This window comes from Blastocystis hominis (assembly GCF_000151665.1).
Source record: "Blastocystis hominis, Singapore isolate B (sub-type 7) whole genome shotgun sequence assembly, scaffold_1".
NCBI classification, from domain to species: domain Eukaryota; class Bigyra; order Opalinata; family Blastocystidae; genus Blastocystis; species Blastocystis hominis.
Window position 1 is genome coordinate 639025 of NW_013171816.1, and position 11811 is coordinate 650835.

General features: G+C 46.4%; 4 protein-coding genes; 3 read left to right on the top strand and 1 right to left on the bottom strand.

Annotated features, from left to right (window-relative positions):
* Positions 1 to 522: 522 nt before the first annotated feature.
* Positions 523 to 3229, top strand: GSBLH_T00000828001 (uncharacterized protein; the record flags this gene model as incomplete). XM_013039102.1 has 2 exons in its annotated part: positions 523 to 1851; positions 1885 to 3229. The coding sequence occupies 2 exons, from the start codon at positions 523 to 525 to the stop codon at positions 3196 to 3198; spliced, it is 2643 nt and encodes an 880-aa protein (XP_012894556.1). The 3' UTR covers positions 3199 to 3229.
* Positions 3230 to 3269: 40 nt separating this feature from the next.
* GSBLH_T00000829001 (uncharacterized protein) lies at positions 3270 to 5309 on the bottom strand (the record flags this gene model as incomplete). XM_013039103.1 has 5 exons in its annotated part: positions 5188 to 5309; positions 5002 to 5156; positions 4855 to 4971; positions 4203 to 4824; positions 3270 to 4171 (listed from the first exon to the last, which is right to left on the bottom strand). The coding sequence occupies exons 2-5, from the start codon at positions 5089 to 5091 to the stop codon at positions 3270 to 3272; spliced, it is 1731 nt and encodes a 576-aa protein (XP_012894557.1). The 5' UTR covers positions 5092 to 5156; positions 5188 to 5309.
* A 3017-nt stretch (positions 5310 to 8326) lies between these two features.
* On the top strand, positions 8327 to 9546 carry GSBLH_T00000830001 (uncharacterized protein; the record flags this gene model as incomplete). XM_013039104.1 has 8 exons in its annotated part: positions 8327 to 8522; positions 8553 to 8672; positions 8708 to 8891; positions 8924 to 9034; positions 9067 to 9139; positions 9168 to 9257; positions 9287 to 9367; positions 9397 to 9546. Exons 3-8 carry the CDS (start codon positions 8827 to 8829, stop codon positions 9544 to 9546), a joined length of 570 nt encoding a protein of 189 aa, XP_012894558.1. The 5' UTR covers positions 8327 to 8522; positions 8553 to 8672; positions 8708 to 8826.
* A 362-nt stretch (positions 9547 to 9908) lies between these two features.
* GSBLH_T00000831001 (uncharacterized protein) lies at positions 9909 to 11730 on the top strand (the record flags this gene model as incomplete). XM_013039105.1 has 4 exons in its annotated part: positions 9909 to 10074; positions 10108 to 10383; positions 10414 to 11289; positions 11323 to 11730. The coding sequence occupies exons 1-4, from the start codon at positions 9934 to 9936 to the stop codon at positions 11728 to 11730; spliced, it is 1701 nt and encodes a 566-aa protein (XP_012894559.1). The 5' UTR covers positions 9909 to 9933.
* Positions 11731 to 11811: the final 81 nt, after the last annotated feature.

Sequence of the window (11811 nt, forward strand, 5' to 3'; positions counted from 1 at the left end):
AAATAGACAAAACAAATCGCTGACTGTATCCAGAACTTCCTTCACTCACACACAGCTTTGTAGGAGAGGAATGTTCATTTGATCGTAGTTCGTCCAAGCACGTTGTATCAGCGCTCTTGGAATATCAGGAAAGTTCATTGGGCCAGGTTTTATTGTGAGAGAGGAAATGATCGAGTAGACATCCTATCCCAAGCTGCATAGTACAGTACTGTGGCTTCTCATTTGTCTCGTCCATTCATATAACGTTCAGAACGAACCAAGAGTGTACGAGTTGAAACGAAGTGAAGACGAGATTGAAGTGATTCCACGGCAGTTTTAAAGCAGAATTGAATCAAAAAGATCAAAATATGTTGAACATGCCCCAAAATAGGACAAACTGTTTGTTTGAAACATGATACAAAGAGAAATGTTGAGAGAAAAGCCTTTTCCCGAAAATGGAAAACAGATTTGTTTGGATCATTCGAGATTGTTCCATGGGTTATCTTCGATTCTTTCTTCATAATATTAATTAAAATTGTAAATATGAGTATAAATCCAAAGCTATTTACTGCTTACACTCAAGATAATATCAGTGAAGCATTCAATGTGGCAAGATCTAATAGTAACCCAGAAGTTACGAATGTACACCTAGCTATTGCTATGCTAAAGGATCCGAAAGGATTCCCCTATCTAGTCTGTCAAAAAGCTGAAATCGACGTGGAGTTGCTGAAGAAGAAGTTGAATGAGCAGTTGAAGAAGCTTCCCAAGCAAGATCCTTTACCTGAAGAACTCTATGTCAGTGGAGCTCTTGGAAAGACTTTAAGTATTGCTCAGGAGAACGCTGCCTCGCAGAAGGACTCTCGTGTGGCTCAGGATCATGTGCTGGCTGCTATGTTTAACGACTCTACGATGAAATCCTTGTTCGAGAGTGTGGGTTTGACGAAGAAGAAGTTGGATAACGCTATTAAGGAGAAGAGAGGATCTGCTCAAGCCAATTCGGACGCTCCTGAAGGCGCGTACGACGCTTTGAATCAGTACGGAATTGATCTGGTGAAGCAGGCCGAGGAAGGAAAGATCGATCCTGTGATTGGCCGAGACGAGGAAATCCGTCGCGTGATCCGAATTCTGTGTCGTCGAACCAAGAACAACCCTGTTCTGATCGGTGAGCCTGGTGTGGGAAAGACCGCAATCGTGGAAGGTCTCGCGAACCGAATCGTCCAGGGCGATGTCCCTGAAACCCTTCGCGTTCGCTTGATCTCTCTGGATCTGGGAGCGCTGATCGCAGGTGCCAAATACCGTGGAGAATTCGAAGAGCGACTGAAGGCTGTGATGAACGAAGTGAAGCAGAGCGAGGGCAAAATCATTCTGTTCATCGATGAAATGCACTTGCTTCTGGGCGCTGGAAAGACGGACGGCGCGATGGACGCTGCGAATCTGCTGAAGCCCATGCTGTCGCGAGGTGAATTGCGAGTCATCGGCGCTACGACACTGGAGGAATACAAGAAATACGTTGAGAAGGACGCCGCGTTCGAGCGACGATTCCAGCAAGTGTATGTGGGCGAACCCAGCGTGGAGGACACCGTGAGTATTCTGCGAGGCTTGAAAGATCGCTATGAGCGATATCACGGCGTTCGCATCGATGACTCGGCGCTGGTTTTGGCTGCGAAATTGTCGCATCGATACATCCAGGATCGATTCCTGCCCGATAAGGCGATCGATCTCGTGGATGAGGCGTGCGCGAACATTCGCGTGCAGCTGGACAGCCAGCCCGAGGAGATCGATCGACTGGAGCGCAAGCAGCTGCAGCTGGAGATCGAGCAGACGGCGATGGAGAACGAGAAGGACGAAGCCAGCAAAGCGCGGTTAGAGAAGGTGAAGGAGGAGCTGCAGGAAGTGAGAGAGCAGTTGAAGCCGCTGATGATGCGCCATGAGAAAGAGAAGGAAGGAATGGACGAGCTCCGCCGATTGAAGAATAAAGTCGCGGAGACGCAGAACAAAATCGAAGCGGCCAAGCGAGTGCACGACACGGCGCGTGCCTCCGACCTTCAGTATTACGTGCTTCCCGACTTGGAAGAAGCGATTAAGCGCCAAGAAGAGGAGATCGAGAAGCAGAAAGACTCGCGAATGCTCAAAGAAGAAGTGACTGCGAACGACATTTGCCACGTGGTGAGCAACTGGACGGGCATTCCGATGGATCGCCTCAGCACTTCCGACCGCGATCGCTTGATCCAGCTCCCGCAGCGACTCAGCGAGAAGGTTGTTGGACAATCGGCGGCCATCGAGGCGGTCAGCAACGCCATTCTTCGCTCCCGCGCGGGGCTTTCGCGCGAAGGAAAGCCGACCGGCTGCTTCCTCTTCCTGGGTCCCACCGGCGTGGGCAAGACCGAGCTGGCGAAGAAACTGGCGCTGGAGCTGTTCAACGATGAGAAGCACATCGTGCGAATCGATATGTCGGAGTACATGGAGAAACACTCCGTGTCGCGATTGGTCGGCGCGCCTCCAGGCTACGTGGGCTACGAAGAGGGCGGTGAATTGACCGAAGCGGTGCGTCGCCGTCCGTACAACGTGATTCTGCTGGATGAAGTGGAGAAGGCGCATCCGGATGTGTGGAATCTGTTCTTGCAGGTGTTCGACGATGGACGACTGACCGACAAACAAGGCCGAACGGTGGATTTCTCGAACACGGTGATCATCATGACGTCGAATTTGGGCGCGGATATCTTGCTGGAAGATGTGGAGCGACAGAGACGGACGCGATCGAATGAGGGATTGTGCGAGGAGTATCCGTCTGCGCGAAGAGTCGCGGTCACTCCCGGCATTAGCGAGGAAGCGGAGAAGCGCGTGATGCAGGTGATTCGAAGCCACTTCCGACCCGAGTTTTTGAACCGACTGGACGAGATCATCATGTTCAATCCACTGGGATATGAGCAGATGAAGAAGGTGATGAAGCTCCAGATTGACGAGCTGAACGATCGGCTGAAGGAGCAGAATATGGCACTGGAGGCGGACGATTCGGCGCTGGAGAAGATCATGGAGGACGCGTACGATCCGCTGTATGGAGCGCGTCCGTTGAAGCGCTACATCGAGAGAGCGATCGTTACCGACTTGAGCAAGCGGCTGATTGCGGGAACGATCATCCCTGGATTCATTTACACTCTCTCTGCAAAGAACGGTGTGTTCGAGTATACTTCAACTGGCAAAGCGTATCATAGCAAGTAATCGTTATCATTAGTGTGTGTATAATTAGTGTTTTCTCTTTGTTGAACAAACAATCCTAAACTGGCTGTTTCTCATTCTGGAACTACAGTTACTCGATTATTGTCACTGTAGTGGACATTAATCACAGAAGGACCGATCGCGATGGGCGCCTGTGTAGGCACATCAGGCAGCATGTCCATTCGAATGCCTCCATCGAACAGTGAAGGCGTCTCGCTCAGATCCACCCGCAGAGACGACCCACCGTGCACCACCGTAGGAGTTTGTATCACAGCGGGAGCTACCCGCGATACAGTCGCTAGATTGGAGACTGGTGCCAGATTGGACACGGACTCGGGAGCAGGGTTCACCACGACGGGAACCGTCTCAGAAGGAGGCTGTGCATGCTGAGTTGAATGCACAGTAGGATAAACTCCTTCATTTAGAACACTGTTGAGCTCGACATCGTCCGGCACCAACGCATCTAAAAACGCATCTTCCTTCATCAAGACGTCATTCGCGTCATCAATGACAATCACGCCGCCTCCAGCGAGCTTTCCATCGGGAATTGGAGCTGGTTTGGACGATTTGGCGGCGTTGGGAAGATCAATATGGAAGCTCGGAATCGGCTGGACAGGCGAGATCGACTTCGGCGTCGAGCTGTATTGATTTGAAATCGCGGACACCGGCGTGGCGTGCAGCGAAGGAACCTGCTGCGACATCGTGGAGGCTTTGCTGTCAGGCACGAGGCTTCCATCCTGGAGAGGAGCCGGGTTGACCGCCGAAGCGAGAGGGTTTGTGAGTCGTGGCGTGGTGAGCGTGGCCGTGGAGGACCGTCGAGCTTCCGGCAGCGATGAGCGATGAGGATTGACGAGCGAAGGGACCGACAGAGAGGAGCGTGGAGAGGGATTGGAGAGGTGAGAAGGCGTGGCGGAGGGAACAACGGTCGGGAAGATGGCATGAGCCGGAGCTGATTGCTGTGGCGCTTCTGGCTTTTCTAAGGGTCAGTCGATTCCGTGTTGGCCTACGAAGACCATTTGGGTGCTGGGGTTCTTCAATGGATTGCGACTGGATCAGAATGGGTTCTTGGCTCTGATTCAAACTGCTGTTCAAGGTATAGAACACGGTCTGAGTCGGAGGCAGCTCTGGAATGGGCGGCTCTTCTTCGATGACAGCCGTGGTATCGATAACAGACGGAGTCTGCGTGGGGCAATAATCCGTCACATCCAGCGTCGTGACGTGAATATTACTGTTATCAGGCTCTGGATTGTAGGAATCGACCAAGAGCGATTTTGTTGGAAGCACATGGGCTTGCGAAATGGGCTCGGACACGATCTGGACGGCCTCTGCGGGGCGAGCAGCGTACTGAGGAGAATGAGGACTGTATTGAGCAGGCTGGGCGTATTGAACAGGCTGGGCGTATTGAGCAGGCTGCGCATACTGAACAGGCTGGGCGTACTGGACAGGCTGAGCATATTGGACAGGCTGAGCGTGCTGAGCATACTGGACAGGCTGAGCGTACTGAACCGTCTGCACCTCGGGCTGAGCAACAGGCTGAGCTTCAAGCTGAATGGCTGGCTGGGCTTCAAGCTGAATGGCCGGCTGGGCTTCGGACTGGGCGGCAATCTGAGCAGCAGGCTGGAGAGTTGCCTACACGTAAAAACCACATCTCAAACACACCGAAGGCGTGGCCACATCATCGACAGAGGAGATCACCTGCTCATTCACGGCCGATTTCGTGTAGACCAGCACCGAAGAGCACGCCAACTCCGTCATTTTACACCACTTTCCTCTCAACTACGCATAAGCAAGCCAACGAACCCCTACCTGAAGTACGTTCTCCTGCTCTTCAGCCTGTTTAAGCTCACTCAGCGGCACGCGGCATTCACCAATGTAGTTATCCTTTCCCCAATACATCGCCACATCCAAGTGGTCTGTTTTGATATCCTCATAGGGAAGCAAGAGACGGATATGAAGGTCATCTACGCATCAGGAAAAACGAGCGTAATAGACCTTGATCGTATAATACTCGAGACCTTCCTAAAGAAGTGTGCTTGGAAAAAACTTCAACGTAAAATCCCTTTAACCTCCATTTTTCCTTCTATTCATAACCAGAGTACACCAACACACACGGGGATTGTAGAGTTTAACAATCGGAGACTGATATACTTCACCTTGTCATCCGCCCCTAAATTCTTTGGGACGGAAAAGGTAGAAGTGAAGGAAACATACTGAATTTGAAGCCATAATTTGCAGTATGCTGAGTCCTTTTTGAGTTTTTTGCAAACGACAGAGTAGGGGCCCCAAATAAGGCTTTTCTGTCGAAAATGGGTATCTACCGAATAAGAGGCCATTGCCTTCCTAGAAGTGATAATGATTACGAAGGTACTAACGGATGCTTGGCAAACCCCTTGTCGTTCATTACATATATAGTCAGGGGATTATTCTGATAACTCTCTAAGGAACATTCAAACGCAAAGCACAAGTCAAAGTAAACGTCTTTTCCGCCTTTACAGTACGAAGACTTTTTTTCCTCATCTCCGAATTTGACCTAGTTCCTAACGATAGAAATCCAATCAAACTAAAATTTTATTTCTTCGATCTCCTGCAAACTCAACTCCTCGTATACAACTAACTAATAAATATCCATCGGACGACATTGACTACAAACAAAATGAGGAATATTGGTTACTGAACAAAATGAACGGGTTTTGGTATATCCGAAAAACAAGTGATATTGAACATATTACACTTTACACTTGATTACTCACTTTATTTAAAATAATAGGATGCGATCAGTCGAACAACATCGGTAGTCACTAGTTTTTGCCGAGTACTCGCTACTAGATACCGCCATTATAGATAAATGTTGTTGTACACAAAATAAGATGTATTGTACACCGTGTTTCAAGTTAATTTTGATTTGGATTGATCAATTCCTGAATATATACATATTTCATATTATATATTCAGTGAGATTCATTTTGTATGATATAAAGGCGAAAAAACAGAATGGTACGATTGAAGTATGAAAATGATTTTTAGAATGAGGAAAATGCAAAGCATACAAGGGAGATTCCTTCCGAGCAACAAGGAGTCGTACCACTGTATTCCAGTAATAGAATGGGTAATTCAAGGAAAAAGTCGAATAAGAGTTATGAAAAACGAGGAAAGTGACACATAGAAATGAAATCTACGGCGCAAAAACAAGTTTTGATAAAACAGCTTCCAACGCTCGTACCACAGGAGAAAACGCAACAGCAGAGCAGCAAATCTTGCTTGAAGCATGGAAATATTATGTATCCTATTGTGTGCCATATGAAAGCTTTTCCTGTCTTCATTCCAAAGTATTCCTTGTATTTTCCTTGGCCGAGTGATGGTGTGAAAACTTCTGTGCTATCGAATCCTGTCAAAACAGGAAATACTCCAGAGCATATTGATCCGCACTTAAATCACGCATCTTGGACTAGTGCTTCATCATCTACTTTTAACTCTTCTCCAATAGACAGCAAGAGAAACGGCCCGAGTGCTTTGGGCATTATTACCCAGTCAAAGAAGGCAAAACTCCACGTGGCTGATAAGGAAAGGGGCAACGATTCCACATCGATTTTCGATCTGCCTTCAGATAACACTACTCCTGCTTCTCCATCGGCAAACTCTCTCCAGTTTCCTTATCCTTCTTCTTCTGACCAAACGGGAAACTTGGGACAAACGAACGAGAAGAGTTTGAATAAAGCGGACTATCATGGAGATATATACGGCATTAACCGAGATGGAAAACAACCCAACAACCAATTATCTGTCGGTTTTTCTCAGCTAGAAGAAACCCAAAGCAAACCAATCATTGAGGACTACACCCAATTTGCTTGCTACAAGCCAATTTATATATCAGCAATAAGGGATTACTCTGGATTTCTTACTACTGAAACGCCAATCCATAGCGAAAAGCAAGCAATACAATCGAGTTTAGTCAACGAGGAAAATCCCGAGAAAAAAGCGAATCTGAATTCCACATCCATCGAAGAGCGAGAAGAAGGAGAAATCTCTTCCTGCGACTCTCTTCCTGGCGATTTGGATTCAGAACATGATTCTGTGTCAGCGAGTAGTACCAATCTATCAAACGATAAGACAGCAGAACAGAAGAATCGTTCCATCGGAAACAATCAAATGGGAGAAACAACCCTTCCTACGAGTCATTCAAAGAATTCTTCGACCATCGATAGCGACGGTAAGAAATGGCCCAATGATTTGTTTGAATCGGATCCTGCTCAAGCTCCATCAAATACCAATGATAGTAAATTCGAAAACTCGAGTCCTCAAGAAAATATTCGAGACTCTAGATATGAGAATAACCAAACTGCTATTCGTGATGAAAATGATAACAGTGCTATTCATAATGAAGAGAAAAATGACTATTTCCGTGGTTCTGATGATGATTATGACTCTGAGTACAGACAAAGACATCGACATCGACATCGAAGCGATCATGATTATGAGCGTGACCAACAATCCAGAAGACATAGCAGTAGATCTTATTCTTCCAAAAGAAGGCATTCAAAAGAAGAAGAAGAAGAAGAAGATGGTGATGATGTTGAAGAAGAAGAAGAATCAACCTCTCAAAGCGATCTCGAAGAGGAAAATTCAATGTTAGAAAAGCTGCGAAAGGTTTCTCATTTATGGAGAAAGAAAGAGCGTTGGCTCTCCAAGTTTCCTTCAGAAGAAGGCGAAGTTCCTATTGAAAACGTGAAGAAGTCCTTTTTCACCAAAGAGGGAATCGACTTATTGAGTAAATCATCTCTTATCCATTCATCTTAGATCTCACAGCCGATGAAAAGCAGTTTCTAGACAGTCTGGAGAAGAGACATCGAGAGAAGTGGAATGCTCGACATGGCCTTACTGACTCGGCAAGTTATGTCAACTTACTCAAAGAAGAAATCCTTCAAGCTCTCCAAGACTCCGCCTCTCGCGCTCCAGAGAAAAGCGAGGATGATCCCGACCCTTGGTCAAGCGTAAAGGTGCACAAGCAACGACTAAAACAGTTTCGGCAACGTCGTCGTGTGGTGATCCCGTTCCAACCATCTCCCGATGTGATCGATCACACGTACTACCCTCCCGATGTTTATCTTCGCTACACTTTTGTTTTCACAATCCCAGGCAACGAGGCTTCCTCTTCTCTTTCTGCTGCCGTTCCTAAACGCCAGGAAGAGTCTCATCGAGAGCATCCGAAATCTCTGCAGGCTGACGATGATTCGATCATAGTAAAAGGATATAAGCCATGGAAGAAGAATGAAAGCCAGTCGAAGCAGGAAATTCGAGAGCAAGCGCTACCTGCTTCCTTTCGAAAACGAGTTTGTTAGGGATTTTTACTTTATTTTTAGTTAGAGGAAGTTCGGCTGGAAGAGGTAAAAGCAACGGTGCGTCTGCAACGGACGTTCGACTTTGTCCACAAAACGGAAAGGGAGATTGAAGAAAAAAAGCAGCAACTTCAAAACGACATGGTAGTTTCCTAATCTAAGAATATCTGATCGTGTAGGAAAGGCATAAGAAATTAGTAATGAATTTGGAAAAGAAGATCAAAGAAAACTCGGTAGAGAAGAGATAATGATATGAATATGTGAAGGGTTTGATTATGTAAATTATTATTCTATTTCAATGGGATTGTTATCAATTATTCGGAAACAAAAGAAGAAAGAAAAGGATATGCGTATTTTAATGCTGTGATTCGAGTTTTGTTGTAATCACCTTCTAGAGGACTCGATAATGCTGGGAAAACAACTATTCTCAAAAAGATAAATGGTGAGGATACGCAAAGTATCAGCCCGACGCTTGGCTTCAAGATCCATTCAATATATTATAAATCGTACATCGTAGTGCAGAGAACTCTATTTCTAGATACCATATGAATATTTGGGATGTTGGCGGGCAAAAAACAATCCGCAATTACTGGAAAAACTATTTCGAGGAGGTTTCATTAAATTGGTTATTGTCAGTAGACTGATGCTGTTGTATGGGTTGTTGATAGTAGCGATTACCAGCGATTAGACTTGTGCAAAGAAGAGTTCAGCCAAATTATCTTTGAAGAGGCAAGAACCTTGCACGATTAATAAATTAGAAACTAATGGGCGCGGCAGTTCTAATCTTATGTAACAAGAATGATCTGGAAGGAGCTTTAGGTGCCGATGAAATTTCCAGGGTAGCAACATTATCACGCTCAACAAGTAGTATTTAGAATTAAGTGGACCTGCTTTTGAAACACGTTATTGGGCTGTTTTTTCCTGTAGCGCTCTAACGGGAGAAGGGTTGCTAGAAAGTTTTGACTGGCTCGTGGAGCATACATATAGCGGAATGGCATTAACCGAAGAAAATGCATGATGAAAAAATAGAGACTATTTTTTGGTGTTTTTGTGTTAGTTTGTTCAACACACATTTTTGAGGCATTGGATGGACCAAATAAAGATTTTATGAGGCAGCACAGGATGTAGCAAATATGCTCATACATAAAGCTTTCAAATATTCACAACGGAACAAATTGTGTTATTACAAAAGAATATCCTAGTTTCGGCTCGCCCTTCAAAGGCGAACGTATCGCAAAATAAGGCGATTTGGTAGAATAAGAAAAATGGTTTATGGATGTACAGTGTAGTATCTATGTTGATAATCAAGAAATAATACTAATAACTGGAGTTACAATCTTGTTGTGTTTTGTGTTTTGTATTGATTTTGTCATTAAAGACTTGAAGATCTGCCTTGTAATTGGAGATGAGAGATATTCTTGAAGGACTCTATAATACAGATGATGAAAAGGGAAGACAGAAGGCTGCTTGGTGTAGCTTCTTTTTCTACCTTTTCCTCCTGCTCAGCTTCATCATTAGTATTTGCGCCTCTGTGAAGTGCACGAAGGTAACTATTTTACCCCTGGAAGCTGAGATCTAGAGCTATTTGAATAAGACTCTGTTTACGTACAAGTTCCCTATGTACGAGAGCGCGACGGATATTCCTGCGGGTGTGCCCGTCTCTCTGTCTGTCCGTGGATATGTCCAGCGTGGAGGTGGCTTCGGTATTTACCGCAACCTCCGTCTTGAGAAGGACGAAGAGTTCCGTCGTTTGAAGACAGAGGTCCTTCTGAATGGAAAGGTGCTTGTTGCTGCCTACACTGGAAAGCTGCTTTTGCTCACCCTGAACGGACTTGAATATGATGAGGACTTCAGCGTATATTCTGTTTTTTCCTTTTAGTAGTAGTATGATCTTCCTTTGGATCGTTACAGACGCGGCATTGAGGTCGATCACCTGATCAAGCTCTCTGAATCTCGCTGCGTGGTGATCGGAAACAACGAGATGATCACTGTCACCATCCAATCGGAGGTGATTGGAAAGAAGGAAGTACCGACCCCTGTGTTTGGAAAGGAGCACTTCATTTTGGAGGAGGCCGAGACTACCGCTTTCCCTCATGTGGATTCCTTGGATAACACCACTGTTGCTTTCATTTTCGAGAAGAACTACCAGCTTTGGGCCGGAACTGCCACTTGGGCTGGAGAGGGAACCGAGTCGAGAATGGAGAAGAACAAGGTGGCTATTGCGAATGAGGAGTGCATTTACAAGTTCCACGGCGTGGCTGGAATGAGCAAGGACAAGTTCATCATTGCTGCTGTGGGTCATCCTAACAATGGAACGGAGCAGGATCGTGTGCCTGGAGATCTGCGTGCCAAGGTCGCCACTGTGGCGAGCGATGGCTCTCTTACTTTCGGTGAATGGACCACCCGCTGGTTCACGGATAGCTCGAACTGGTTCTCGCTGGACAACTTCAATTCTTGGCAAGCTCTGGCTTGTTATTACGATGGTTTTGAGGGTAATGGTGTGGTTGCGATTAACATGTTCCTGGCGGAGGATCGATCGAAGGTGGAGTTTGGAGGCTACGTCATGGTGGAGAACGGAGGCGCCTCGATCGATTATCAGAAGATTGAAATGCGTATTTTGAGCCAGGACCGCTTCGGAGTGTTCTTCCCGGATGCTTCTGCCAACGGAAATCTGATCTTCATGATGGGAGAGCGCACTGCGAACAACGAGCTGACCCGCATTGGATCGAACTTTGTCGTGGCGAGACAGGCCAGACGTGCTGTAAGTGCCATCGATTAGGGAAATCACATGTAGAAGGAAGGAAACTTCTGGTTCTCGATTGCCCCCGTGAACTCCTTCCAGTTCACTCTTTTGGACTCTTTCAAGGGCACGTTGAATGGCGAGACCATCACGTACTCGTCCCTTAACATGGGATACCACTATGCCTATCCTGTGGGTATCACCACCAACCGTGGCGGAAAGGAGAAGTACATTCAGTTCAACGGTGTGTACACATTCGCGGCGAACAGCGATGTGACTCTGAAGCCTGGCTACACGTACTACACTAACAGCAAGGGAGAGCTGGTCAGAGGAAGACCTTATGGATACAATCATGCTGAGTATGGTGCGTTCTATGTGGACACTGGAGATGAGATTTGCGCTCTGCACAACCAGATTGGTATTGCTGTAAGCGAGAAGGAGCTTCTTATTCGTACCTACTAAGTGTTTACGTATGTGAATAGAATGATGTTTGTTATGGAAACAAGTGAAATGGTGTAGTAGTAGTAGTAGGAGGAGGAGGTT